The sequence below is a fragment of the Nelumbo nucifera genome, chromosome 6 (assembly GCF_055504915.1).
Source record: "Nelumbo nucifera cultivar China Antique chromosome 6, China Antique-T2T, whole genome shotgun sequence".
Taxonomy (NCBI): domain Eukaryota; kingdom Viridiplantae; phylum Streptophyta; class Magnoliopsida; order Proteales; family Nelumbonaceae; genus Nelumbo; species Nelumbo nucifera.
In genome coordinates, this window is record NC_142654.1 from 4,587,601 (window position 1) to 4,613,272 (window position 25,672).

The 25,672-nt window shown below is 36.9% G+C and overlaps 1 protein-coding gene across 3 annotated transcripts; it reads right to left on the reverse strand.

Annotated features, from left to right (window-relative positions):
* Positions 1-1,856: 1,856 nt before the first annotated feature.
* LOC104586627 (protein ROOT HAIR DEFECTIVE 3) lies at positions 1,857-21,990 on the reverse strand. 3 transcript variants are annotated; one of them, XM_088889389.1, is made up of 24 exons: positions 21,782-21,854; positions 21,126-21,194; positions 20,702-20,851; positions 20,028-20,094; positions 19,825-19,927; positions 18,743-18,813; positions 18,551-18,614; positions 18,382-18,447; positions 18,231-18,278; positions 18,092-18,154; positions 17,934-17,990; positions 17,429-17,587; positions 17,250-17,318; positions 17,063-17,154; positions 11,102-11,180; positions 10,615-10,780; positions 9,589-9,713; positions 8,962-9,224; positions 8,792-8,888; positions 8,535-8,696; positions 3,571-3,679; positions 2,953-3,043; positions 2,718-2,814; positions 1,857-2,597 (listed from the first exon to the last, which is right to left on the reverse strand). In XM_088889389.1, the coding sequence occupies exons 2-24, from the start codon at positions 21,154-21,156 to the stop codon at positions 2,349-2,351; spliced, it is 2,478 nt and encodes an 825-aa protein (XP_088745515.1). In that variant the 5' UTR covers positions 21,157-21,194; positions 21,782-21,854; the 3' UTR covers positions 1,857-2,348. The 3 variants fall into 3 exon arrangements, with proteins under 3 accessions (XP_088745515.1, XP_088745514.1, XP_010242217.1); XM_088889388.1 differs by having other exon boundaries at positions 2,953-3,047; positions 3,575-3,679; positions 21,782-21,839; XM_010243915.2 differs by lacking the exon at positions 21,126-21,194 and having other exon boundaries at positions 2,953-3,047; positions 3,575-3,679; positions 21,782-21,990.
* Positions 21,991-25,672: the final 3,682 nt, after the last annotated feature.

Below are 25,672 nucleotides of genomic sequence, written 5' to 3' on the forward strand. Positions count from 1 at the left end.
ATCCATTTGCATCTCTAAAAGTACCAATACACCCCCTGCACTGGTGTATTGTCAAAAACTCACCATAGTTTTCACCATTTCTCTTAAACTCACCACAACTTTTCAAAACGTCTAAAACTCACCATGTTGGTAAGTTTTTATTTTTCAAAACTCACCTTCCGTTAGTGCACTGTTAATGTTTCTTAACAGAGGTGTCCATGTCGGCATAAATAACAATTTTTATGACCAAATCACCCTTGAATGGCGAGTAAGAGGAAAAGGGTCTTTTTCTTTTTTTTTTTACATTTTTAGTGTTTTGTTATAATTTCTACTATTTTTTTATAATTTCTGTTTTTTTTACATTTTTCTATTTTCTACCATCTATAAAATTTCCTGTATTTTTTAAAATTTATTTGCAATTTCTGTGTTTTTCTATAATCTTTGGTGTTTTTTCTACAAATTTTATTTTCTGATTTTGTTTTTCAATTTCTATAGTTTCTATAATTTGAAATTTGAAAATAGTTTTTTATTTTGTGTGAAATTTCTATAATTTTTTATATTTTTTGTAACCTCTGTGTTTTTATGTATTTTATATTTGAAAATATTTTTTGAACTTTTTCCTTTTTTCCATGTCTAAATATTAAAATATATGTATATATTTTATATTTTTTTATGAAGGTTAAAAAGGTAATATATTAACTGCCATTAGTCTATTTAAAGTCAAGTTAATGACATGGTGAGTTTTAGACATTTTGAAAAGTTGTGGTGAGTTTAAGAGAAATGGTAAGCTTTTGACAATTCCCCTAAAAAAAAACGTATATTATCTAAGCAAGGATTAGCTGAACGTGGTGGCTATTCAACAGGCTGTGGAACCAATAATAATGTTCCACACCAGTAATAAAAATTAGTGGAACCACAACTTTCGCAATGGGCCCATGAATTTATTACTGCGATAGAACATTATCATTGGTTACAGCACAACGCTGCTGAGCACCACAGCGTTCAACTAATCCGAAATTCCGAATTATTGTTCTTTTTATCCCAAACATCAAAACATAGCGGCATCATAGGGTTATCAATCCTAATATAACATAAGATAAAGAACTTGTTACATAAGATCTACGGCTATTTAATGTTCATAGGCTCATCGCTATATTGCAACAACCCCCACTCTCAATAGAAAAAGGACCTACAACTCTGCATAAATTGGTTATTTCAGACTTGCCACTATTTTAGTTCTTGCTAAAGAGCAAAAGACATCCACGGACACGAATTGACTGCAATTCAGTATGGCCCACAGACTTTGCACTGACTGAATCCTTTTCTGATCTGACATATTCGGGTGTATGTGATCCAGCTAATAGGTTGAGGCCTTGAGGAAGCTTTACAAGATCAGTACTTGCTCTATAGAAGTCCAGCACAGCCACTGAGCCACCTGGTGACCGGTAAGGTAGGTTTGAGGGGCACAAACTTGCTTTTTGTTATGGAGATCTCCTTGTTTCATGCAAGCAGGGACAAAGGATTTTGAAATTCGAAGGCTTCCACTCTATTATTGTGATGGAGATACATTGGAACAGCGAAGCATTATTTTCTCCAACCCTGAGAAACAGTTCCGGTGTCCGCAACATTCTCTGTCAAAACTTGCAAAAGATATTGTAATATATCGAGATTGGGTGAGAAGTGATCGGTAATCGTCTTGGACCTTCCGAGTTTGTAGTTATTTGGGCCCATGTTTCGATCCTGTATCTTCTCTCTCACTAGCATGATCAATTGAACATGATTTACCGAGTCTTATTTACCGTCTTTTACTTTCTTGGATATGATCAAACATCATCTATTCCCCCTATTATGGTAAGAATAGAGACTAGAGAGGATCATCAAATAATAATCACATCGCTCGATTACAAATATCAAAGAGAATCAAACTAGGCTACTAGCTACTTCCAAGTTCCACCAAAAAAAACCTTTTTCTACCCAATCTATTCTGATAATACACAAAACAAGAAAACCGCTAAACAGCAAGTCTATAAATGCCTAGATTATAACTAGAGCATTCTAAATTCTACTTTATCTCCGATATGCTTGTACAACAATCTGCAGAGAATAGGAAAAAAGATCCATATATTGAAAACTATAATGGGGGGCCCTTTGATCCCATCAAACCGTGACCCCTGCCTGGTATGAAGCCTTTAAACAAAAAATAAGCTTTCAAACCCTTTTTTCTCTAACACCACCGTTAAAAGAGCATATGCATGTAGTTCCTCCGGCAACCAACCACTGACCATGTGAAACAATAGCATCTTTAATGGAAGAAGGTTGCTCTTTCATGCGACCACAACAATGGTCTCCATGCAGACTGCCGCCCTAGATTATTTCACTTTGTCTTGCTGCAAAGTACTTGAATACTCTGAACCATTCTCTGAAGACGTCATGGTAGATGAAGCACTTGATGCCAAATCGCTCCCGGCATGCATGCTACTCCCCAACCTCTTTGATTCAGAGGTAGGGTTTCTGTGGGCATCCGTAGCTGCTGGCTTTTGGCCTTCCTCGGCTAGCCTTTTGAGAAGGTCCATCACAGTTGGTAGGAACTTTGTAGACAAAGATAGAAGCCCTGGAAGCTGCAGGTAGATCCAAGAAATCAGTGGATCAGCAATACTTCCAAGGAGAAGAAAATAAAAGCACACCCTCTTTTAGTTTCAATAGAAGCAAGACAAATAGTTACAATACTCAATACTTACAATACCATTGCGGAATTCACTGGAGATGTCCAATTGGACCCACAGGGCCTTGACCAGTAAAAAAACAACAAAAATGACACCAAGATATAAAGGATTCCTGTTTAAAAAAAAAAGGGAGAGGGAGAGAGAGAGAGAGAGAGAAGCAACTAAATGAGAATAATTTTGCAACTTTTAAGGGAAGAAAGCTTCTGCAAAAATGTATGCACAGTTCCTCAAGGACATAGTAAATGCACACCTTAAGAGCGTCATAAATTCGTTGAATCCCAGAACAATCATGGCAACAATTGCCCATGGAGGTGGTAACCAATTGTTATTACGTTTATTGGCTTCCTGAGAAGAAGAGGAGAGATACCCCAATCAATTACTATGACAACATAGGTTTTTCCAATCACAAAACCAGATGACTAGGTCCACTATGTTGGTGTGCAACATCCCGACACATTTAACAATAAAAAGAAATGCCACTAGATGATTACCAAGTCATACCATAAGTAGCATCCAATCGTTTACATTTGATTATTATTACTGATTTAGATGAAACCATAGCTATAGGAAATTAACTTGCTAAATGCAATACTCGAGAAAGATCAGTCAAATAGTAGAATAATATGATTTTGACAACTCTTTCACAGCTAAAGAATGTGCCGACTTCCAAGCTAAAACACCGGAAAGTTTGGTTGGTTTATTTTTCAACTTCACAAAATACATGCAGAGTTTCTGCCTTCCCACCCTATGATCATGATACCTATAATAGTCAAATCAACCTAAGAAATGCAACTATGGAAAGAAAACACATCAAAACAAATCAGAACTGATAAAGATTTGTGTTAAAATGATAAATGTATAAAAGAACATGCCTGAGCAGCAATGGCTTGAGTAACACTGTACTCTGTCTCCACCTTGAATTGCCTCCACAAATTTTTACATTGGACGGGAGTAATCAGAGTTCTCGTTGGTGGAACCTGAAAAGTATTAACCACATACTACTTGAGTATATTAAGCTGAAAAGAATGAGCTCTGAACAACAATTTAGAATGGAAAAGGTGAATTTTGTTTAAAAACTATTTTAAAAAAAACGAAAAGAAAAGGAATTTACAAAAATGAAAATAAAGAAAATACAGTATAAACAAATTTGAAATACTTAAATGGCAGTTCTGGTCTTAATATCTTAATACAGGAAGGATGTCCTGGTAATATTTCACCTATTTGGATTATTTAAGAAATAAAGGGTCATAGATAGTTTTCTAATGTCATTACTGAAAAGATAATTTTCTAACTTATTTCCAGGTGATAAATTACCTTTAGTTTTTTTAGATAACTTACCTTTATTTGATGATATGATAAACATGTTTTTGAATCTACGGACCATGGTAGTATTCTTTATGTAAATGCATGAACACCCATGAAACATTAGCAATTGCATTTTCCAAAACAGTGTCATGAGATGGTTTACATCTATAAGATGCTACGACTTCAACTATTCACAGCTTTCTTTAGTTCTCTTTTTACTATATTTCAAAATTATTTATGTAATTTACTATTTATTTATAGCCATATTCTGAGATCTAGAGTTTGCCTTAGGTCCTTTCCTTTTGTAAATTCTCTTAAATCTGCCGCATGGACCATTCCCGACCAATCCTTCCTTGAGGCGATGAAAAACCTTGGTTACATGAACAAAGCTGTCCGTTTGATGCAATACGGGATTCGGACCAACTGAGTAAACATTTACAAAGTTGGTTTTCAAAGACCCATCTTAAGTACATATAGGGAGAGGATGATGCAGCACAAAATGAAGCTAATAAGTTCTATGCAAGTTGGGACCATTCCAAGACACATAAGAAGCAGAAATGACGCCGCCGACCCAACTTAGTAAATATTTACTGATATAGCATCGTCACAGAATTTCTATCTTAGTTCATTTTTACCAAGTTGGCACCATCGCAGAGTTTCTATCTTAGTTCGTAATTACCAAGTTAGCGTTATAGCGAGATTTTGAATTTGTATTCAATTAGGACTTTTTTTTTGAAGAGTTTTAGTAAGATTCTATTATGGAGTGTTTTCTTATATTAGGATTGCTCAACTAATACTTTCTTTTTGAGGAGTTTTAGTAGGATTCTATTATGAAGTGTTTTCATAGATTAGGAAACTTTCTTGTAGGAGCCATAAGGATGTATGCCTATATAAAGAGTAGCTAGGGGACGGCTAAGACAGTTTTTTATATTGAATTTTCTCTTAATTATTCAGTGAAGAATTCTTCTTCCTAGTAGTTCGACTCCTGCTCTTTTCTTTGAAGCTTTTTCTCAATGTGTTCCATTTCCGTACTGTGCCATCGTTACTGTAACCTCTCGTTTTCCGTACGTCCCCTGCCTTTTGGTTCTCTGAATTAGTCTGTCCCGATTCGGTTATGACTCTTCTCCTGTCTAGCTCCATCCCCAGCTTTCCAATCAAAATCGAAGTCCACACTACTTCCTTGTCTGTCCCTTTAGCTTTTTTGTCACTCGTTACCTTCCTTGTTACCTAAACCAACTCCCTACTATTAACTCCACATGAGAACACCATTCTCTTTGATAGATTTCCTTCTATCACAGTTTTCTTCCACTTCAGCTCTTTCCACCACTCCATCACCCTCCTCAATCCCATCTGAAAATTTAAGAATTTCTTTCTCAGAGTTATCGGTTGAACCCTTGGCACTGAATTTTCTTGTGATGCCATCGAGCCTGGTTCTCCAAGGTCACACCCAACCTCAAGGGGCGTCAGATCTATAACCTCGGGATTGGAAGAACCAAGAATCCCTTTGGGATCCATAATTTTCTGAGAAGAATGTCCTACATCGCCATTCACGGGAGGAGTGTGTCCGTCGCAAACCCCTTGAGTTCCACCTACAATCCTCTTCCTACCATTTTTTTCATACCTAGCGACCACCCAGACCCATCTTTCTCTTATAGTGTGGAATTTTACCAAACATGGAAGAAACAGCAGAAATCTCTGTAAGTTATAAGTTGAAGACAAGATACCATAGGAGTTATGTACCTTGAAACTGAGAAACCATTCAACAACCCCATGCATTTGAAGATCAATTGATTGTAGGCAAACAACTAGTTGTGCCATTTATGGAAGATCCTGATTGGTGAGGAAAGGTTTATTACTTGTTTATGGATAACTGAAAAATTTTATTAAAATGATCAAAGAATGGAAAATATACAGCATACACAGCATCCCTTCTACAAGTAGGCCATCCATAATTCCTACCCCATATTAAATCTAGTCATTCTCATATAAAAGACTCCGTAAGTTCCCTATTCACTCCTTGCCTGGTAAGCATCAGCCAAGCTATTTGCAGATCTGTTGGTCCAATCAAAGGTTGCATTTGTCTCCCTTAGATATGTAATCTCCTTCACGATCTGCCTAGAGCATCAGTGCCCTTGTTTTTAGTTTTTTAAACAACCCACCACCATCTTAGCATGTCTATCTATCCACTTGCAGGTTAATATAGTTCAAAGATTTATCCATTCTCAGGTCTTGTAATGCTGGCATGAGTTCTGCCCTTACTAAACTTCTGGACCTTATTGGCCCTGAGTATATTGCTAATATATTCCCAATTTCATTTCTAAAAACTCCCCTAACACCCTAGGATCTAGGGTTGCCCAAGCTCCATCCATCAAAATTTAGCTTAACGTAATTGGGTCTAGGTGGCCTCCAAGACAGTGACATTCTTATTCTAATACAAGATGGCAAAGCCAGCAGATGTCATCCTCTAAGGATATACAACTCAACTGAAAAGGACCAAAAATATCCATGGTTTTGTCCCAATTCACTACTCTCACTGAATAGATTCTATCAAACCTTCTTTTGGAATTCCTTTTTTACCAATTTTTTTTTTCTTTTTCCATTCCTTTCTTCCCAAACAGACCATAATATCGCAGCACTAGTATAACTCCACATTATCCTCCCTCTCTAAAAACGAAGAATTAAACAAGCTTTCCACATCCAGCAGAGGGGGGGCTGGGGGGGATGCTAATCTCAAATGCTAGTGATAAATGGGGGTGCTCAGGGTTCAGTTAACCAAACTGTGGGCATATATGTCAAACTGAACTGGTCCCTTCAGTTTTTGCAATGTTTTGAACCAAAACCGAACCGAATCAATCAGTTAATTAGTTTATCAGTTTGGTCTTTCGATTTTTTATATTTATAATATATTATAAATATATATATATAAATATACAATATGTTATGTCATAAATATAATATATATCAGTCGGTTCAATTAACCGCATCTTTTTTTTTTCTAGGTTAACCAAAAACCAAACTAGTACCTTTGGTTTTTGAAAATATCAAACCAATTAGTTCAGTTAACCAAATTTTCCAGTTCAGTTCAGTTTTTTGGTTTTTTATGAGCACCTTAGTAAGTGATAGGTAGTCTCACCATTTGCCATACAAAGAAGGCAGATATGTGGGGATAGCCACCAAGAAAGTCTTCTCCTTTGGAGAACATTGCAAGTTTTAGTTTTCAAGTGATAAACCTCCCAACCAAAGGTGGACCTTAGAGGGTACCAGCTTGCACCAAATCTCCTTAAAGAGAAAATCCTAAGAAGAGGGAGAGGATGTGAGGATTTTAAAATATGCACACAAGAGCAAGCCTAAGGCTCAACCAATCGTATTCTAGCATCATCAGAAACATGATCCAAAAAAACACATCTTCCAAAGAACTTAATAAAGAGAACCTCCACGAGTTCAAAGCTACCCAAGGAAGAAGGAGAAAAAGGAAGAAACACATTTACTTTTATAAGAGGATAACAAAAAGACAGATGGAAAGAAATCCTTGAGAGTAGAGTCTACCACCCAAAATTCCTCCTAGAAGAGAGCTGAAAAGTGAGGTTTATTACACAAGATTTTAAAATACTGCACATTTTATTATTTATTCAACAGGTATACCGAATCACATGGATAGAAGACCACCAAAAACTCCAGTTAGAAGAAGTGACCTGTTACAAGTTGAACTGGCTAGAAGAGCTAGGGGTATGGATAGAAGACCACCAAAAACTCCAGTTAGAAGAAGTGATCTGTTACAATTCTTTAAATAGAAAGAATTGGTGAAACAGGATTCATGTAGCCAACCCCATATGGTTGGGATATGGCATGGACGATGATGATGATGATGATGATTCAGCAGATATACCAGATAAGCTTATCAAAAAAAAAAACAAACAGATATACCAGATAAGAGAGACAGAAATAAGCAGGCCTTAGGAGGCTTGTCTGCAAGAAAGCCCTTTCTGGTGTAGCACAAGTACTGATAAAAAGGGCAGCCCAGTGCATGAGACTTGCACCAAAGCGGGGTCTGGGGAGGGACAGATGTACTCAGCCTTACCCCTGCAGATGCACAGAGAGACTGTCTCTAAGATTTGAAACCTGATCACCCAGGTCCCAAGTAAAATACCAAGGTACTGAAATAATTCCCATATTCCAAACATAACAGGTACAATACCAAGAATCAAAACTTCTAGAATTTGAATTCCTTGAATCTGAAACCAAAGATCCATGTCCAAGAAAATTGAGCTAAAATGCAAAACAGAAAGTTGGAGCCTACTAACATCTAATTAAAAAATCTTTATTTTCTCTTTCCAACTAGGTATGTTTTTAAGGAGAAATATTTTTCTTTTTATTCTTCTCTTCATCTAATTTTCATTCCCTCTATCATATTTTCTTGTACTTTTAGCATTTATGCAACCAGCCCAATCAGCGATAGCAGGTTTAAACCATACAATCATGGATCTGAGAACACATCAAGAATGAGTTCAGCAGCTAAAACATGGTTACCTCTTCCCATGTGCTTGAAGCCAGTGGATCAAATGATGTGATGCTCTTACTGGTAGAGGCACTATTGTAGCCATCCATCAGAGCAAGAGAGAGAGTATTCTCAATATTATCAACACTTTCATCCAAACGAACCACAGCCATAACAGAGAGCAACTTTAAGGACTGAAAAAGAAGGGGGAGGGGTAAGAGACATCAATATATAGAAATTCTGCTCAAAACTGAAAATTCAACCATTGATATAATAAGTTGTGGCATACTGCAGAGCGAGCAGTTTTTGTGATTGCTCGGATATCTTCCTTCCCAGTCCAAACCCTCGGCATTGAGTCGGAGTCACGGCTAAACAGCGTTGAAAACCTGTAAATTGATTTGTATAGTCACTGTCAATTCAGTTGTGGTTAGTCCACACATGCTACCCAAAAAAAAATACCTGTCCTTCATACGGATCAAGACCCTTCCAGCTTCTTCTCTTGCCTTCGTTTCAACAACACCTTTTGCATAGTCCTCTAGGTTTGTAAGCATTTTATTCACTGTTTCTTTATCAATATCAAAGCCAGAAAGTGCAGCAGACATCCCAGAAACAGCAACCTTAGTCTCCCGTTGAAGAAGTTTCCTTATTGCTGGCCAGGTATCATTGTCAGCTGCATCAAGAAGAGCTTCCACAGGTTCTGCTAACCCCACATTCAATTTTCTCTACAAGCATATAAAAAAAGGTTCTTATCATCCTTTGTCCAGCAGTCATAATAACAAAGTTAATAGACCAAGTAATGAATTGATATAACATACAAGTAATTAATAGGTACAACATTAGTAACAAATAACCTTAAGCATCTAGAACTTAAAAACTTATAACATGAAGACCAGGGGCCATTTATTGAGAATAATTCTTTTTCTTTTATTTTTTGATAGAAAGAAGTTAACTTTCATACAAAAAAGAGGGAAGTTTGCTGCCTTTCTATCTTTTATTCTTTTTAACGCAATCTCCATCTCACAAAAGAAAAGAGAACCTGTGAGTACATGTTTCCTATCTAAGGAGAATCAGCTCCATTTTTCATACCTCATATAGGGCAGTAAGCTCAGCCAGTTTAGCAGCACGGACTTGAGAAACATGTGCATCTATATCTCGCTGCAGCTTATCCCCTACTTTGGATGGATCCCATTTTGCTTGCTTAATCGCTACATCTGTAACATTAACAGGTATTTAGCATACACAACATTTCAATACAATATGAGATCAGCTTTTTCTTCCCTTACACAACATTTCAATACAATATGAGATCAGCTTTTTCTTCCCTTTTATAGGGAGGTTTTGATGGATCTCATTGAACTTCATCCTTGTCCCAAGCAACAGTTTGGCATCATTGAACATATTCTATTCCCATGACCAAATGAAAGTCCTTTTTTTTCATTATCCAAAATTGAGATCAGTTGCATTTTCATGTTCTACAATCCATACAAACCTTGGATCCATCATTGTCCATCACTTTATGTCTTGGGAAAATCCTATAGTAGAGTGGAATACATTGAACAACTTTCTTCAGATGAATCAAATAATAACTATTTTTTTCTTTTTTGCAACTTGTACATTACAATGCATAATAGTTCCACTCCAATGCAAATGTGTAAATGTCTTCCTGAGTCCTTTAACTTATCACATGATTAACAATCAAAAAAAAAAAAAGATTTTTGGTTACTGTATTCATTTCTTGAGCATTTAACAAGTGATATATTAATTTTGACTACAGAAAGAAACAGGAAAGAAAAAAAAAATCTACAACAGTCTACCATACCTCATTAGCAAGATTGCTGATTATGAATGGTCATTTTTTTCTCTTTATTGGATTGGTAATAAGTATGGCCATTTTTCATCACAGAAGTTTTTTCCTAGTGTTAGAGTTTAACCACCACATTGTCTTACACAAATTATGTCTGACATAATAGATTATTAGTTTTTAGTTGAGTAAAAGCAGCTAGTATAGTAGGGAAAGAAAGCATAAAACAAAAATGCAAAGAAACAGGAAATTGAGCATGACTATAAAAGATAGCCTTTAGCAGAATTACAACATGAAATATTTAGTAGTACCTGCACATCCTTCATCAAATTGTGTCATGGAAGACTTGGTGCAATGACGTGCAGCAACAGCAAATTCTTCCCCTCCGCTCAGAGCCTTGTCAAATGCTTCCTTGAAATTTTCTAGAGTTCGTGACCGTATGTGACCCAACATGGATTGGTAAGCGGGTTGAACTAGCTAGAAAAAGCCCAGCATAAAGCAAGAAATGAGAAAAAAACATAGAATGACAATTTTCTTGCCCCAGGAGAATTCACCCATGTGTAAACAGATTCTAGAAATAACAGTTCTGAAAATTCAGTCTATAGCATGTTAGTGGTTGTTTAGACCACATGCTACTAGACAGAAATTGATTTTGTTTTCTCAATGATAAGATTAACTATCATTAATAGAGGCCTTAAATTATTTACAATAAAAAAGAAACAGTTTTCTTCTTTGTCAAGTGAAAAATAGGGTAAAAAAATTCTTGAATTCTAAAAGAGCAGAAAGAATAGGTATTACCTGCAGCACTTTAGCTTCCAACTGATTCCATTTTGCTGTCCTGACAGCTTCATCAAAATAAATAGTTTCTGCCTCATACCTACAGATAGAATAAGAAACTCATCAATGTAAAAGTTGTAGGTGGACATATAATTGTTTGGATTATCAAGATCTGAGTTACAGCAGATCAAATAAAAATTCATATTGCAATATGCATATTTGCCGATCCTGACAAACAAATAATGAAGGTTGTCACTTTTTATATTGACAAGGAGAAGTAAGCCTTCATTGTACCAAGTCATGAAGACAAGTCATGGAGAAGGTCCGATTGATGTGAACTAAACATCAAGGCTAAATCAGAGAAAATGTTGGGCCTAGAGGTGAGATGATTGGTTTTACAACTGAATATTGTAAGTCTGAAGAACTCAACAAAACTTGTTTGCCATAAGATATGAAGTCAACAAGAAAACTCTCAACATATGGCCAACATCCTCATTTATCAATATATATATATATGGCCAACAACCTTAGCTACTTTGTTGTCAAAACCATGTGTTGTCACAAATGGTTTCAATGTGGGGATGGATAGGGTATATATCTCTCAGTTCAATTCATTGACAAAATCCTTTTGTTTCTCAACATGAGAAAAGTCACATGGAATGCAAGGAACGCCACTGGATGCCCTGAAGTGTTTGTGGTTACAGTGCTAAATCCAACCTAGAGGGAAAAAGCAGTCATGTATGCAACTTGGATGAGGAAGTTAGGAAGAAAACTGATTCAGAAACATTTTGGGCTGTGGAATGGAGAACCACTGATTAGGTACCTAGGGAAGCTGTTAGGAGTAATTCTGAAATATCTAGATTGTTGTAATGTGGTGATTGAAAAATGTGAGAAGAGGCTAGAAACTTGCCCTTTCAAACATGCTACTTTACTTTCTCTCAATTTTACACATATCAACCAGGACGAGATTGGATAGAATAGCTTCAATTTTACACATATGATTAGTGTTGGTGTCAACTGTATAGACGTAGTTTGGTCTTTTTATTTATACTTGGTGTGAGGTGTAATGTTTAAGTTAAGTGATGTGTCATTTATCAAAAAAAAAAGTTAAGTGATGTGTCCCATACTTAAGTAGGGGCATAACAGACATTTTGTTTTATTATAGAAAACTATAAATATAACCTGGCCGGTTAGAGAGAACCGACTTTTCTCCCTTGTTCGAATCAGTTTCTTCTTCTCCTCTCTTCTCTTCTCTTCTTCTTCTCTCTTCTATCTCCTCTAACCTTCTTCTACTACTACTATTTCTAACTGAATACTAGTGCAAATCTGAACTTTATCATGGCACCAGAGCCATTATGACAAATTCAGATCTGCCCAGAATTCTTTTCCATCGTCATTCAGCCTAGGGTTTTCTAGATTTCATCACCATCTGTTGGAGATAAGAAAAAGGGCTGAAAAGGAGTGATCGCCCTTCCCTTTAGGAGGTTTACATGCCTCCGGTCTGTGGTTTAGTAGGTGTTTGTGGTGGTTTGTAGGAAACCCTCTAATCGATGGTACAAAGAGGGCTGTTTCAGGTGGTGCAGTGGACAGTCGAGTACAGGTTGGTTTTTTGTTGATCAAATAGGTGGGTTGTATGGGTGTTTCAGTGTGAATCAAGTAGTTGGTGAGTTGCTAGGTTTATGGTGTGTATTTGGGTAGTTTTGTGATGCTGAGAGTGAAGAATATCAGAGACTATTATTGCTGAAAACTGTGACAGTATGTGTCTTCAGCAATAATCTGTCACTAGTGTGCAGAGTGGTGAAAAGTGAATTAGGCATGTGATATACATGTGAGAGAGAAAAAAGGGGAGAAAGAAAGAAAGAAAAAATTCAGATATGGGAGATGGTAGTGAACACAAGTCTAGTGTTATGGTTTCCCCCGATTACTTGAATGTTAAGATGATTTCTATCAAATTGAATGGGGAGGATTATGTGCCTTGGGCGAAATCCGTAGAGGTCTTTTTTAGGGCTAAGAAGAAAGTGAAGCATGTAAGAGAAGAAAAACCTCCCGCTGATTCTCAGGAATATAGTGATTGAGAACAAGAAAATGTACAAATTATGACCTGGTTATGGAATAGTATGGAACCGAAGATCAGTGTGAATTTTATGTTTTTAGATATAGCCAAGGAGATTTGGGACCATGCCAAGAAGTTGTACTCTAGACAAGACAATACTACTAGAGTGTATCAGCTTTAGCAGGAGTACTTTAATCTGCAACATGGTAATCAAAGTTTTGAGGAATACTATGCTAGCATGAGGAATCTTCGTAATGAGTTGAATGTGTACCATCCCCTCACTTCTGATGTTAAGATTCAGCAACAATAGAGAGAGCAACTCGATGTAACCAGATTTTTAGTAGGGCTGAAATCTGAATATGAACCAGTGAGAGCGGTCAGCTCTTCCTTCTCTAAAAGAAGTGTTTGCCCGACTTCGGAGGATTTTTGTTGGACCTACAGGGAACCTAATATCTTTGATCGATCTGCCATTGTAGTTACAAGAGGGGGTCGTGGAATTAGAGGTGGAGCTCGAGGAGTTCAGCCCGCTCATAATGGTGGTGGTGGGCCCATGTATGGTCGTAGTGGTGGTGATGGACCCATGTATAGTCGTGGTGGTGGATGTATTGAAGGTCGAGATTCAGGGGGAGCTCATGGCAGAGGACGTAGTACTAATGGTCCGAGGAGGTGTACACATTGTGATATGGAAGGGCACACCATCAACTTTTGTTATAATTTGCATGGCCCACCTTCAACTTGGGCAAATTATGCAGTGGCCAATGATGGTACTTCAAGATAGGATATTCAACAAGTTGATCAGATGCCTTCTACATCTACAGATGTCTCTGGGAAGGAGATTATGAGTGTCCCACGTGATGAGTATGAGCGGTTTATCTAGGCCACGTCTCAAAGGAATACAGTTACCCTCGCACATTCAGGTATGGCTTGTTTGGCATCCAAACCCTCCCATTGGATTATCGACTCTAGAGCTTCCGATCATATGACTAGGACTCCAAGTGTATTTTCCTCCCTTTCTCAGTGCTCCACATCACACTTTGTTACCCTTGCTAATGGTTCCACATCTTCTATTTGTGGTGTTGGTAACGTTGGCATAGACCTTTTATCCCTATCCTCAGTTTTGTATATTCCCAAATTTCCTTTTAATCTTATGTTTGTTAATAAGATGACTAGGTCTCTTAATTGCTCTATCACCTTTTACCCTTCTTCTTGTGCTTTTCAATATCTCAAGACGGGGATGCAGATTGGTGGAGGACATGAAATTGGTGGACTGTATTATCTTGATGGTGGTGGTAGTTTGTCTACAGCTCTTCAGACATCTCTTTCTCCTCTTCAGTGGCACTATAGACTTGGTTATCCATCGTTTAAAGCACTTAAGTCACTTGTTCCTTAGTTGAGTCATCTTTCTGTTTTGGATTGTGAGTCGTGTTAGTTAGGGAAACATCATCATGTTACCTTTAGTCCTAGGGTTGATAATTGTATGTCAAGTCATTTTTCTTTAATTCATTCAAGTATTTGGGGTCCAAATAAAATAGTGTCATACAATGGTTACAAATACTTTGTTATTTTTGTTGATAATTATTCAAGGATGGCATGGCTTTATCTTATGAAAGAAATAAGTGAATTGTTTTCCATTTTCCAAAAATTTTATATTGAAATCCGCAACCAATCCGGTGTACACATTTAGATTCTTTGTTTTAATAATGGCCGCGAGAATACTTTTATACACCATTTCAGGAGTATTTGAAACAACATGGCATTATCCATCAAACCTCATGTACCTACACCCTACAGCAAAATGGGGTGGCTGAGAGAAAGAATCGCCATCTTTTGGAAATTGTTCGATCCCTTTTGCACTATATGAATGTACCCAAACCTCATGTACCTACACCCTACTGGATGCCCACACCCATCCTTGAAAGTCATTCTCTTTTCATAACTTTGTTTCCTCTTACTCTCAAGGTTTTTGAGTGTGTATGTTTTGTCCATAATCTTGGACCTAGAATGGACAAATTAGATGCACGATCCACGAAGTGTATCTTCCTTAGTTATTCCCGGACCCAGAAAGGTTATAAGTGCTATAACCCCAGTTCTCGACATTCCTCTGTGTGCCATGATCCTGATGTCACTTTTTTTAGTCTGTTCCATTTTTTTTCTAGGTCAGGTGATGTCTCTTCTTCTTCTTCTCCACCTCCTCTTCCAGTTCCCATTGAAGACTCCAATCCACTTGTTCCAATTGTGACTAAGTCTTCACCTGTAATGCAGCTTCCTATTGACAGCACATGGTTTGTTAGATTCAGTGAAGTGATAAAAAAGTTTGGCATGAAACAGTGTCAGGTTGATCACTCAGTATTCAGCTATGATTCACATGTTGGGAAGATTTTACTAGTGATATATGTAGATGACATTATTATTAACGACAATGACAGGTTGGGGATTGATAGGTTGAAGACCTTTCTGCAGGAGCACTTCCAAACAAAAGACCTTGGTAAACTAAAATATTTCTTGGGGATAGAAGTAGCAAAGGTCTAAGCAAGGTATTAACTTGTGTCAAAGGAAGTATGTTCTTGATTTGTTGGAGGAGACAGGATTGTTAGGTGTCAAACCAGCTGAAACACCTATAGAACCAAATACCAAGCTAAGTACTGATGTGGGTAAGGAGTTTAACGACCTTGGAAGGTACAGGAGGTTGGTGGGTAAGCTAAACTACCTAACCATTTGTAGTTAGTGTGGTGAATCAATTTATGCAAAACCCTTAGATAGTCAGATTGCACATTGGGATGTGGTTCTAAGGATTGTACGGCATTTAAAGGGAGCTCCTGGTCGTGGCTTATTATATAAGAGTAGAGGGAATCTTGAAATAGAGGGATACACCAATGCTAATTGGGTCGGTTCAGTATCTGACAGAAGGTCCACTAAAGGTTATTGCACCTTTCTTGGGGGTAATTTGGTGACATGGAAGAATAAGAAGCAGACAATGGTGGCAAGAAGCAGTGCAAAAGCTGAATACAGAGCCATGGCACATACAACTTGTGAACTAGTGTGGCTAAGAAATCTTCTACAAGAGATGGGGCATTCGATTGACACTTCTATAAAGCTTTACTATGACAACCAAGTTGCAGTCCACATCTCTTATAATCCAGTTTTTCATGAGAAAACAAAGCATATAGAAGTTGATTGTCACTTTATGAGAGAGAAGGTGCTTAGTGGAGTGATAGATACTACATATGTTAACATAGAAAATCAATGGACAGACTTGTTCACCAAAGGGTTGAGTCAAGGAAGAGTGGACTACATATGTAACAAGCTGGGACTATATGATATATACTCACCAGTTTGAGGAGTGTTAGTGTCGACTATATAAGGGTAGTTTGGTCTTTTTATTTACGTTTGGTGTGAGGTGTAATGTTTAAGTTAGGTGATATGTCCCATATTTAAGTAGGGGCATAAAAGACATTTTGTTTTATTATAGAAAACTATAAATATAACCTGGCCAACTAGAGAGAATTGACTTTTCTCTCTTGTTCGAACCAGTTTCTTCTTCTCCTCTCTTCTCTTCCCTTCTCTCTTTTATCTCCTCTAACCTTCTTCTACTGCTATTTCTAACTGAATACTAGTGCAGATCAGAACTTTATCAATTAGGAATCATTTCTTTTTGTGATAAGTTGCATGCAAGCCAAGGAAGGATAGAAAACCAATTCTTTTTCTGAATTGAGCATGTGGTTACAATTATAGTTCTGTATACCTTTGTACATACCTTTTCCTTAATTTGACATGAAAATTTATCAACAAATTAAGCATATACAATGTATAAAACCTTTACATGTATTTTTGCATGTTTCTGTGGCCAAACATTCTAAATGTTTGGCATGCATCATGACAACCAAGCAAATAACCTATTTCTGAAATTACAAAACAAGAAAAGTACTCACTCCGATAGACATTTGTCCACAATTAGACTGAGCTTCTTCCCAAAACCTGGAACTGGACCAGATTGCACAGCCATCTCCAGCTGACACCATTCCTGTATTAATTCCAAAGAAAATACTAAATCATGTAACAAATAGTTTATTATGAAATGCACTCAAACTTAAACCTTAGATAGTGGTGAACAGTAACCTCATTCGCAGTTAAGCAGGCAAATTTTTCATTGGCAATTTCCTCACAACGTACAGTGGCAACCATAACCTAAAAGACAAACAAAAATGGAAAAAAAATACAAGTCAATACAATATGTCCCTTTTATTGGTAACTTCCTCAAAGCAAGATTTGCTTATCAAAATAAATGCGTAGCTTACCTTGTGCGCAGGAAGGTCAAGGTCCTTGTTCTCCTTAATAACTTTCCAGATCTGTTGTGCACTGAAAGAAAAACCTGAAGCAGGAACTACACCCCGTCGATCTCCAGCAAGTCCACCAGGAGCTATGGAATGGAAGAATCGCTGCCTTAAACTGGCAACCTTTATTAACAACAAAAGAGAAAAATCGAGTAAATGCAAATTTCCATTCCAAGATGACATCTAGCGAGCAAGCAATACCTGTGGCTTACATTCTAACAATTCACCAAACATAATTTTGATATAATTTAAAAAAAAAAAAAAGGTAAAGTAGGTAGCATATTAATTGTCAAAAAGAAGTATACAGTATACCCTATATACAATGAGGTTATGTACAGAAAAAAAAAAGGAAAAAAAAATAAGTTTAGTAAACTACAAGCCACAAAACTAGCCAAAATCAAGTAATTCATTCCTATGGACATCCCAGAATAATTCTGACATAATTTTCCCTATGCCATATTTAATATACCTGTTCTTTAAATTGTTCTTCTTTTTCTTCATAACTAGAGAGAGCCACAACTTCAACCTGATAGTAACACAAAGCACAATACCAAAATCAATAAGCATTTCTGAGGAAGACATAAAAATACAGATAATCTTATATTTAACAAGATCAAGAAATCTTACATTAAAAAATTCACTAAGTGGTGTTTCTTTGTGGCCTTCTGGTTTAGGAACAGCATCCCATATCTGCACACAAAGTATTACTTGAATAACCAAATCTATTAAGATAGATAAATACAGAAGCAAAAACTAGATTATGTACCTTTTTTATGTCTTCCCTCAGAATTGGTTCCAAATTTTCCAGGGGTGTCTGCATTAGGAAGAGAGAGTGGGCATGATGAATTAACTAGCAACAAATAGCAAAAAAAAATGAAAACGACTCTCTAAAACATATGCAAGCTGGGAAAACAAACCTTGGTCTTGTCGCGGATGACAAATAACAAAGTTGTTTTGCGGGGACTAAATAACCTCATCATAACCTGTTATTGACACACCATAATAAAGTTTATAACAATTAACCATCAACCAAAAATCTACATATCTATGATAATTGCTTGGACAAGCTATCAACATAGAGAATACCTGGAATACAGTCTTCAGAAGAGGCTTATTGGCAGCATGTTCACGGCCAATATCATGACACCACCTAACATGTAAAATGTTTCAGGCAATGGGAATTCAAGAAACACACGATGCTCAAGAACAACAAAGCAACAAACTGGATATCAGAGGCTGACAAAAATTGTCTGACTTGTGCTAAATGAATGAGCATACATATTTATGAGAACAATATCTGAAACCGCAAGAGCAAAAAGGGCACTCTGCTTTTCAAATGCAGTATCATCCTGGAAACAAAAACACCAAAAAATGAAGAAAAGAACATTACAGAAGTTCGGGAAGTATTGATACATTTAGTCAGATTTTCATAAAAAAAGAAGTAATAGCTACTATAAACTACAGGAATTTTATTTTACTTTTAGATGATATCAAGTTGATTACTAAATCCTAAATAGATAACATGCTAAACCTGGCTCATGGCACCAGTTTTAGAATTTCAAAGAAACGATTAAACAATAGATTAAATATCACCATGTTCCAATATGGCTCATGCATGAATTAAAGGTAGTCTCATAGTAAAATAGATTCTGTGAGGGGAAAAGAAAAAGGTGCCATAGAGTTTCAAAAAGTATACGAGGCTTATGCCTTGAAGATCACCTTGAAGCAAGGTTCAAAGAACACTTCAAGGCTCATTCCTACATGTACAAATTACATTCTACACACCTTGTGATCGCTTCTTTTCCTCCCTATAAACCATTTTGAGGCATTATTTAACATTCATAACTTCTTTCCAGTTATTAAATGATTTATATGAACGTGACAGCTTTCCTCAAAGCTCCTAATGTTCTCAATTCCTTTGTTTATGTGATCATTTATTCATTTATGTGTTTTTTCTACATAATATACTCCTTTTACGCCTGTTTTGTACATTTTCTCATATTAGTTTGATGTTTTTTTGCGGGAAAAAAAAAATAGCAACACATAAGGCTTAAGCTTCATATACCAAAAAATTCTGGCACCTTGGCTCATGCACCCCATTTTTAAACATTGTTTCATCAGTGATGCATGCATGCTGTCACAATTTTTTTGCAATATAATACAATTTATATTTTTCAAAAAGGAAAACAATTTTTTAGATCAAGTATTAAATGTTAAAGGATTCTAAATATCTAAAAAAATAAGAGATGATGCCTTGAGCAACGTATGTACAAATAAGAAGTAATAATAAAAACATAAGCAACTAATGCATAAGGAAATCTAAAGATGGACAAAGATAAGACATAAAGAAGTTTTGATACCTCGCCTCTTTCTCTTCCATCAGTACCCTCCAAATCCATGACAACTGTACAAGGTTCAATATCAGTACATTTTGCCAACCAAATTCCTTTAGTAGTTTGACACCTGGAAATGAAAAATATTGTTTGTCATTTTCCAAATATCAATATATTAACCACATAGAGAAAGAAATTTAAAAACTCAGAAATAAGATATCAAAACCGACCTTCCCCTATATGCATCCATCTCTCTAAAGTTGGTACCAAATAGATGGTTCAGAAGTGTGCTCTTCCCTGATCAATCATAAAAGAAAAGATGAAACTCCTCCATGATGAACCTCATTTTGGATGATGGATATAAGAGTGAATATGTTATTGTAAGTTAACAAAGAATAATGTGGGAACATGTACAGAACAGAATTTAACAGAACACTAGAACTGTATATGAGCTCTAAGGCTGCTTCTCAATGTGATAACCATGACTGCAGATTGATTCAATGGTTAGCAGGTGGCTATGTTTTTTTGAACCCAGGCAATATCAGCATAGGCATCAACAATCACAAGAGTTTACCAACTTAACAAGTTGGCATCTTCAAAATATGCTGAGAAAGAAAGATATTGTCGTCTCAGAGGATTAATTTTAGCATGGATGGCTCCCATACTTTCCATCAATAGCACTACTCTGGCAAGAGTCTGGAGTCAACTGACACCTACTAAACATAAACCTTTTTTGTCTAGATTAGGCTGCTGAGACATTATTCAGGCAGGCTGGAGTTGACATTCACAACCAGATAATTAAGTTGGGCCATGGGCCAAGACATTGAGCAAACAAGTGAACCAAATCCAAATGATGTATATGATGCATCAGGATTATCAAACACTAATAAATGTCGATGCATACCACTACTTTGTGGACCCATGATGGATACTACAGCATAGGAGAGTCCACATTCACGCAAATTCGCCTCCTTCGTGAAACTCTCAAGCCCAGACACATTAAAAGTACCATCTCCATCGATTAGTTGGGTTGAACAACATTCATCAGCTTTTCCTGGAAAAAAAAAAAAGAAACAACCTAAAAGTGAGGAAAAATTCATAGCTCAGTTTTCTCGATATATGAGTTGATGATAGATCAGCACCTTTGCAACAAGGTGTTGTTTCTATGGAGAGAGAGAGAGAGAGAGAGAAAGAGAGATTTAAAGATCTTATCCTCATAAGTGCTTCACGCAATAGAAGGCTTTGTCTGTAGGAGCCAATTCATCTCAAAGGGTGTAAAATTCCTTGATGAAAAAGAACCATTCTTTAAAACATTTCTAAATCCTTACCATGATGCTCTCCACTAACGAGCAATGGCATTCCTCATCATTCATTTTTGAACCAGATAAGAGAATTATCTAGATGATTCAAACCAATCCATTAGTAATACAGAAATCCACTTCGTTCTGCCCTCTTCGCACTACAGGCTAAAGCTAATCGACATTCAATGTTCATCAAGCCCTCACATTTACGTATACAGTAACTAGTTCAAAACCCCGACCTTATCACCACATACCACAGAGAGTGACCAACAAGCTACTACCTTAACCCGCTTTACTAGCCAATTGCAACGATCAAATGGGGAAATGGATCACGCATAATGCCTTACTCTAATCTTCCATGGAAATTTCCTCATTTGAGGCTTGTATGTACAAATTAATGCCAAGACCAGTTCAAAGACTCATGATACACTAAAAATTCAGAACCTTTATTGCCACATCCAAACAAAATAGAATAACGGAAGGCAAAACGAAATTAAAGACACCCTGAAACGGTTAAAACAATAAATCCAGATCAAGAATCACCTAAAACACATAAGCCAACAAAAGTTTATAAAGTTTGAGCACGAATAATCATCAAAAAAATCAGAGAATTTTTCATGGCAACGAAAACGAAGCAAGAAAAAAAGGTACACAGGGGAGGATCGAAAAGGTTGGGGACCTACCCATCGATTTAGATTGATCGATGTGTAAATAAGCTGAAAGAGACGAAGAATAGAAGAGACTGAAAGCTCAGGTAGACCTCCGAAATCTGCGAATGCCAAAGGATCGACTAGCAACAGAGAACAACTAAACGAGGAAGATCCAACATACTCTAGCCACCGCCCCTCCGACGTTTAGTTTTTAAAAGTAGAGCTCGACTCCACTGTAAAATACGAAAATGATAATCGTCGTTTGGTGTTTGAAATACCAAATACGAATACTCCGTATTGTACCCGTATACTATACGATTTTTTTTATGATGAGCTTGGGAACTGGGAAGATGTGTGCTTACTGCTTCCCACTTGAGTGGGACCCGCTAACCGTCCATCTGACCGTCTGTCTTCTTAAACTCATTTTATATTTTTTGTCCGTATCTGATAACTATGTTATTCCTTTTATTTCCTTGCTGTTCAGTTCACATCTCCGCTGTAGCCGGCTCACAACGTCATCATCGGGAGATGTTTCGAATATACGGCGGGGATGTGCTGTGGGGCGTTGTGAGGCGGAGATGTGAACTCCTTGTCCTGTTGGTCAGACGCCATTGGGAGGGTGAACAATTAGCGTAAGATGGGCCCATGATAGGATATGTCCAATTTTACATCAAGGCTCTTGCAAATCACAATGTCACCAGGGCGAGGAATCTTACAGTTGTAAATTTTTTTGTTTTGTAATAAGTGTTTATTTGGAAATGTTTGTATATAATTTGAAACAAAAATAAAAAATATATACGATAAATTACAAATAGGTATCTTATAATTTGGGGATTAAGATAGATAGGTATCCCGAAATTTCAATTTCAACGAGTTAAACATTGCATAATGTAAAAAATACCCTTTGTGTGTATTACTGAGATCATTGTACAATGTAAAACCATCGCAATTGAATGATATCGTTTGAAAATTTGAATATGTTATTTGTTGTCCATATGACAACAGATTATTGAGAAGTTCAATTACATGTAGAATGGTCTCAAAAATACATGAGATGGGTTTTTTTTTGGCATTATGTAATGTTTTACTTACATGATACTAATGAATGGATCCAATTGTATATTTTTAAAAGTTTAGGGTGCTAAGGTGTTGCAATTGAAAGTTTAGGGTACCTATTTGTCACCATCCCCAAAAGTACAAGGTACCTATATGTAATTTACCCTAAAAAATATAATAAAATTCTGATGAAGGGAAATTTGGCCCGACCTCGCCACTACTCGACGCGTGGCAAAAGCGAACAGCTCGAGGCAACAGAGCGCCCAAAACACAAGCACCAAAAGAAAAAGGAGCACGAGCTCCCTACTAGGAGCCCGATCTCCCTACTAAGAACCCGAGCTCCCTGCTAGGAGCCCGAGCTCCCTGCAAGGAGCCCGAACTCTCTCCTGGGCCTTAAACCTCACAAGGCCGTGACCCGAGCCGGCCCATGGTAGCTCGGAGCACTCCCCAAACCGAACTCAAGATTTTGTCCCCCCGTTACTCCGGCACTTCACCTCCGAAACGCCAGACTAACCAAGCGTACCATACCTGACACCAAGGATGTCCATTTCCAAGGGCGGCGCACCTGACTGATTTGGGATCTGACACTTGACAGCCGCATTTCAAACGGCCTCATGCCACCGTCGTCACCAGCCGTAGAAACGGCTCCGACAAAAGGAGTAGTGGCGGTTCTGCCCGGCCAGAAGGGATGACATCCAAACTGGCAGGAGCTCAGAGATAGTCAGGCCTGACCTGACAAAAGCCTGAAAGTGAGTGCACGAGGTGGTTATAAAAGGCTCCCTACCCCCCAATAACAAAGTATGCAAACTTTGCGCTATCTGGTTTATCTTGCCTTTGAAGGATTCTAACTTGAGCTTCGGAGCCTCTACACCAGGTTCTCCCCGGAGCTTCTTCATCTCCCCCGTTTCAGGTCCCCAGTTACTCAATTCAGAGGCAAGGTCGTTGACAGCTAAGACCGGCCGGATCGCGCATCATCAAATTCCAATCAAAATTAATACGACAAAAGATTTGTCAACGTGCATTTTTTCTCTTAAATTTTGTTTTTTATTCCCAAATGCCACAAAATGCCAGTTCGGATGTGTTAACAGAAAACACACTATTGACCATATATTTATACATTCATCCAGCCGCACATCAAGAACATCAATTGCAACTTACATTGCTGATATTTACAATGATATGTTTGGTATGACTTATGTTTATTAAATAAATGTTTGTACTTGATTTGTCTTCAAAGCCAATAAAAGGTGGTTGATAAACGTTTTTATGGTATTTGTTGACAGCTAGACACCACTAGGCGCCACATAAGTGGAACAGTACAATTGGGATATAGCCCATGCCCCAACTAAATGTTGACAACACAACATTGCAATAAATCAAATCCTTTGCAAAGGAAACAATGTTGCAGAGGATTTCTGCAGGTTATGTCGGCAAGCCCCATATAGCATTATGCATGCTTTATTCCAATGTGAGTATGCTAGAGCTACCCGATTCGGCAACAATATCAGTTTAACAGTTGAAAAGTTAACACTTTTAGCTATGCTGGTGATTGGTGGGCCCGATGGTTATCCCAAGAGCCATAAAATGCATTTTCATATGGATTTGTGATAGAGCTATCTATGGGTGTCAACAATATTTGAAAATCCGATTTCGAATTCGAGATTCGACATAATTTAATCAAATTTGGATAATTAAAATATCTAACTGGTTGAATTCGGATATGACCTGATTCGATTCAATAAATATCCGAAATCGACCAATTATTTAATTCTTATATATAATATATAATTTTTTAAATGTTTTATATAATTCATATATAATAATTAAATTATATAAATAATTTATATATTTATATAAATGAAATATCTATTTTATACATTTATTAATTACCTAAAATAATTAATTAATCGAATTCAAATCGAATACTTTAATATTTAATCGGATTCGAATCCGAATATTAATCTTTGATATCCGTCGAATATCAAAATCAAAATTGGATATTGCCTGATCCGATTTGAATTCGATCCATTTACGCCCCTAAAGTTGTCTATTGTTATTTTGTGGTTCATTTGGAAAGCTATAAATGGCTTTGTTTTTAAGAGTTCATGCCAAATCCTCACATCTCCTTACTTCATGTGCGCATGTCGATGCTGAAAATGAATAAAGTTTTCCCTCCAAAATTAACCGACTGTTACAAAACTAATCAACCGAAGGGATATGACTTATTGAATAGTTGGCCTAGTTATTATGGGTTTAAAGCTTTATCTATTGGTAGTTTTTGCCCTTCTGGGACTAGTGGTTTTGGGTTTTGGATAGCAAATGCATATGGAGATTTTTTGTTTGCTAAATGTGGTGGTTGTAAAGTGGTCTATGCTTTTTTTGCTGAAGTTGCAACAGTGTTATAATGCTGTATTGCTGCTAAAAGGTTTGGAATCCATGAGATTTGCCTTTTTCTGAAGCTTGGCACCTCCTGCATTATTTGTATGCTATGTTTGATTTGAAATTCGTGCTTTTGTGTGTTGATCGTGTTTCAATTAGGTCTGTTCATAAGCTAGCCATTAAAGGAAAGTTTATTCTTGAAGAGTGTTGGGATTCTCCTCCCATCTAGATGCTTTCCTTGTTAGCCTCTCACTCTGCTGGAGTGGAGTGTGGAAAAGATGATTAGACCCCCCGTGATGTTTTATTTTGTAGTAGTTCTAGTTTGTTTTTCTCTTTTTCTTGGTTAGTTTTGTTTAATTTCTCTGTTGTTTTATGCTCTATTCTATTACCTTTTCTCTGTTATGTATTTTTTTGCCATAAATAAATAAATGGGGTACTAATGAATCATGTTATATTTAGTGCTATATATTTTCAATTTATTAAACTACA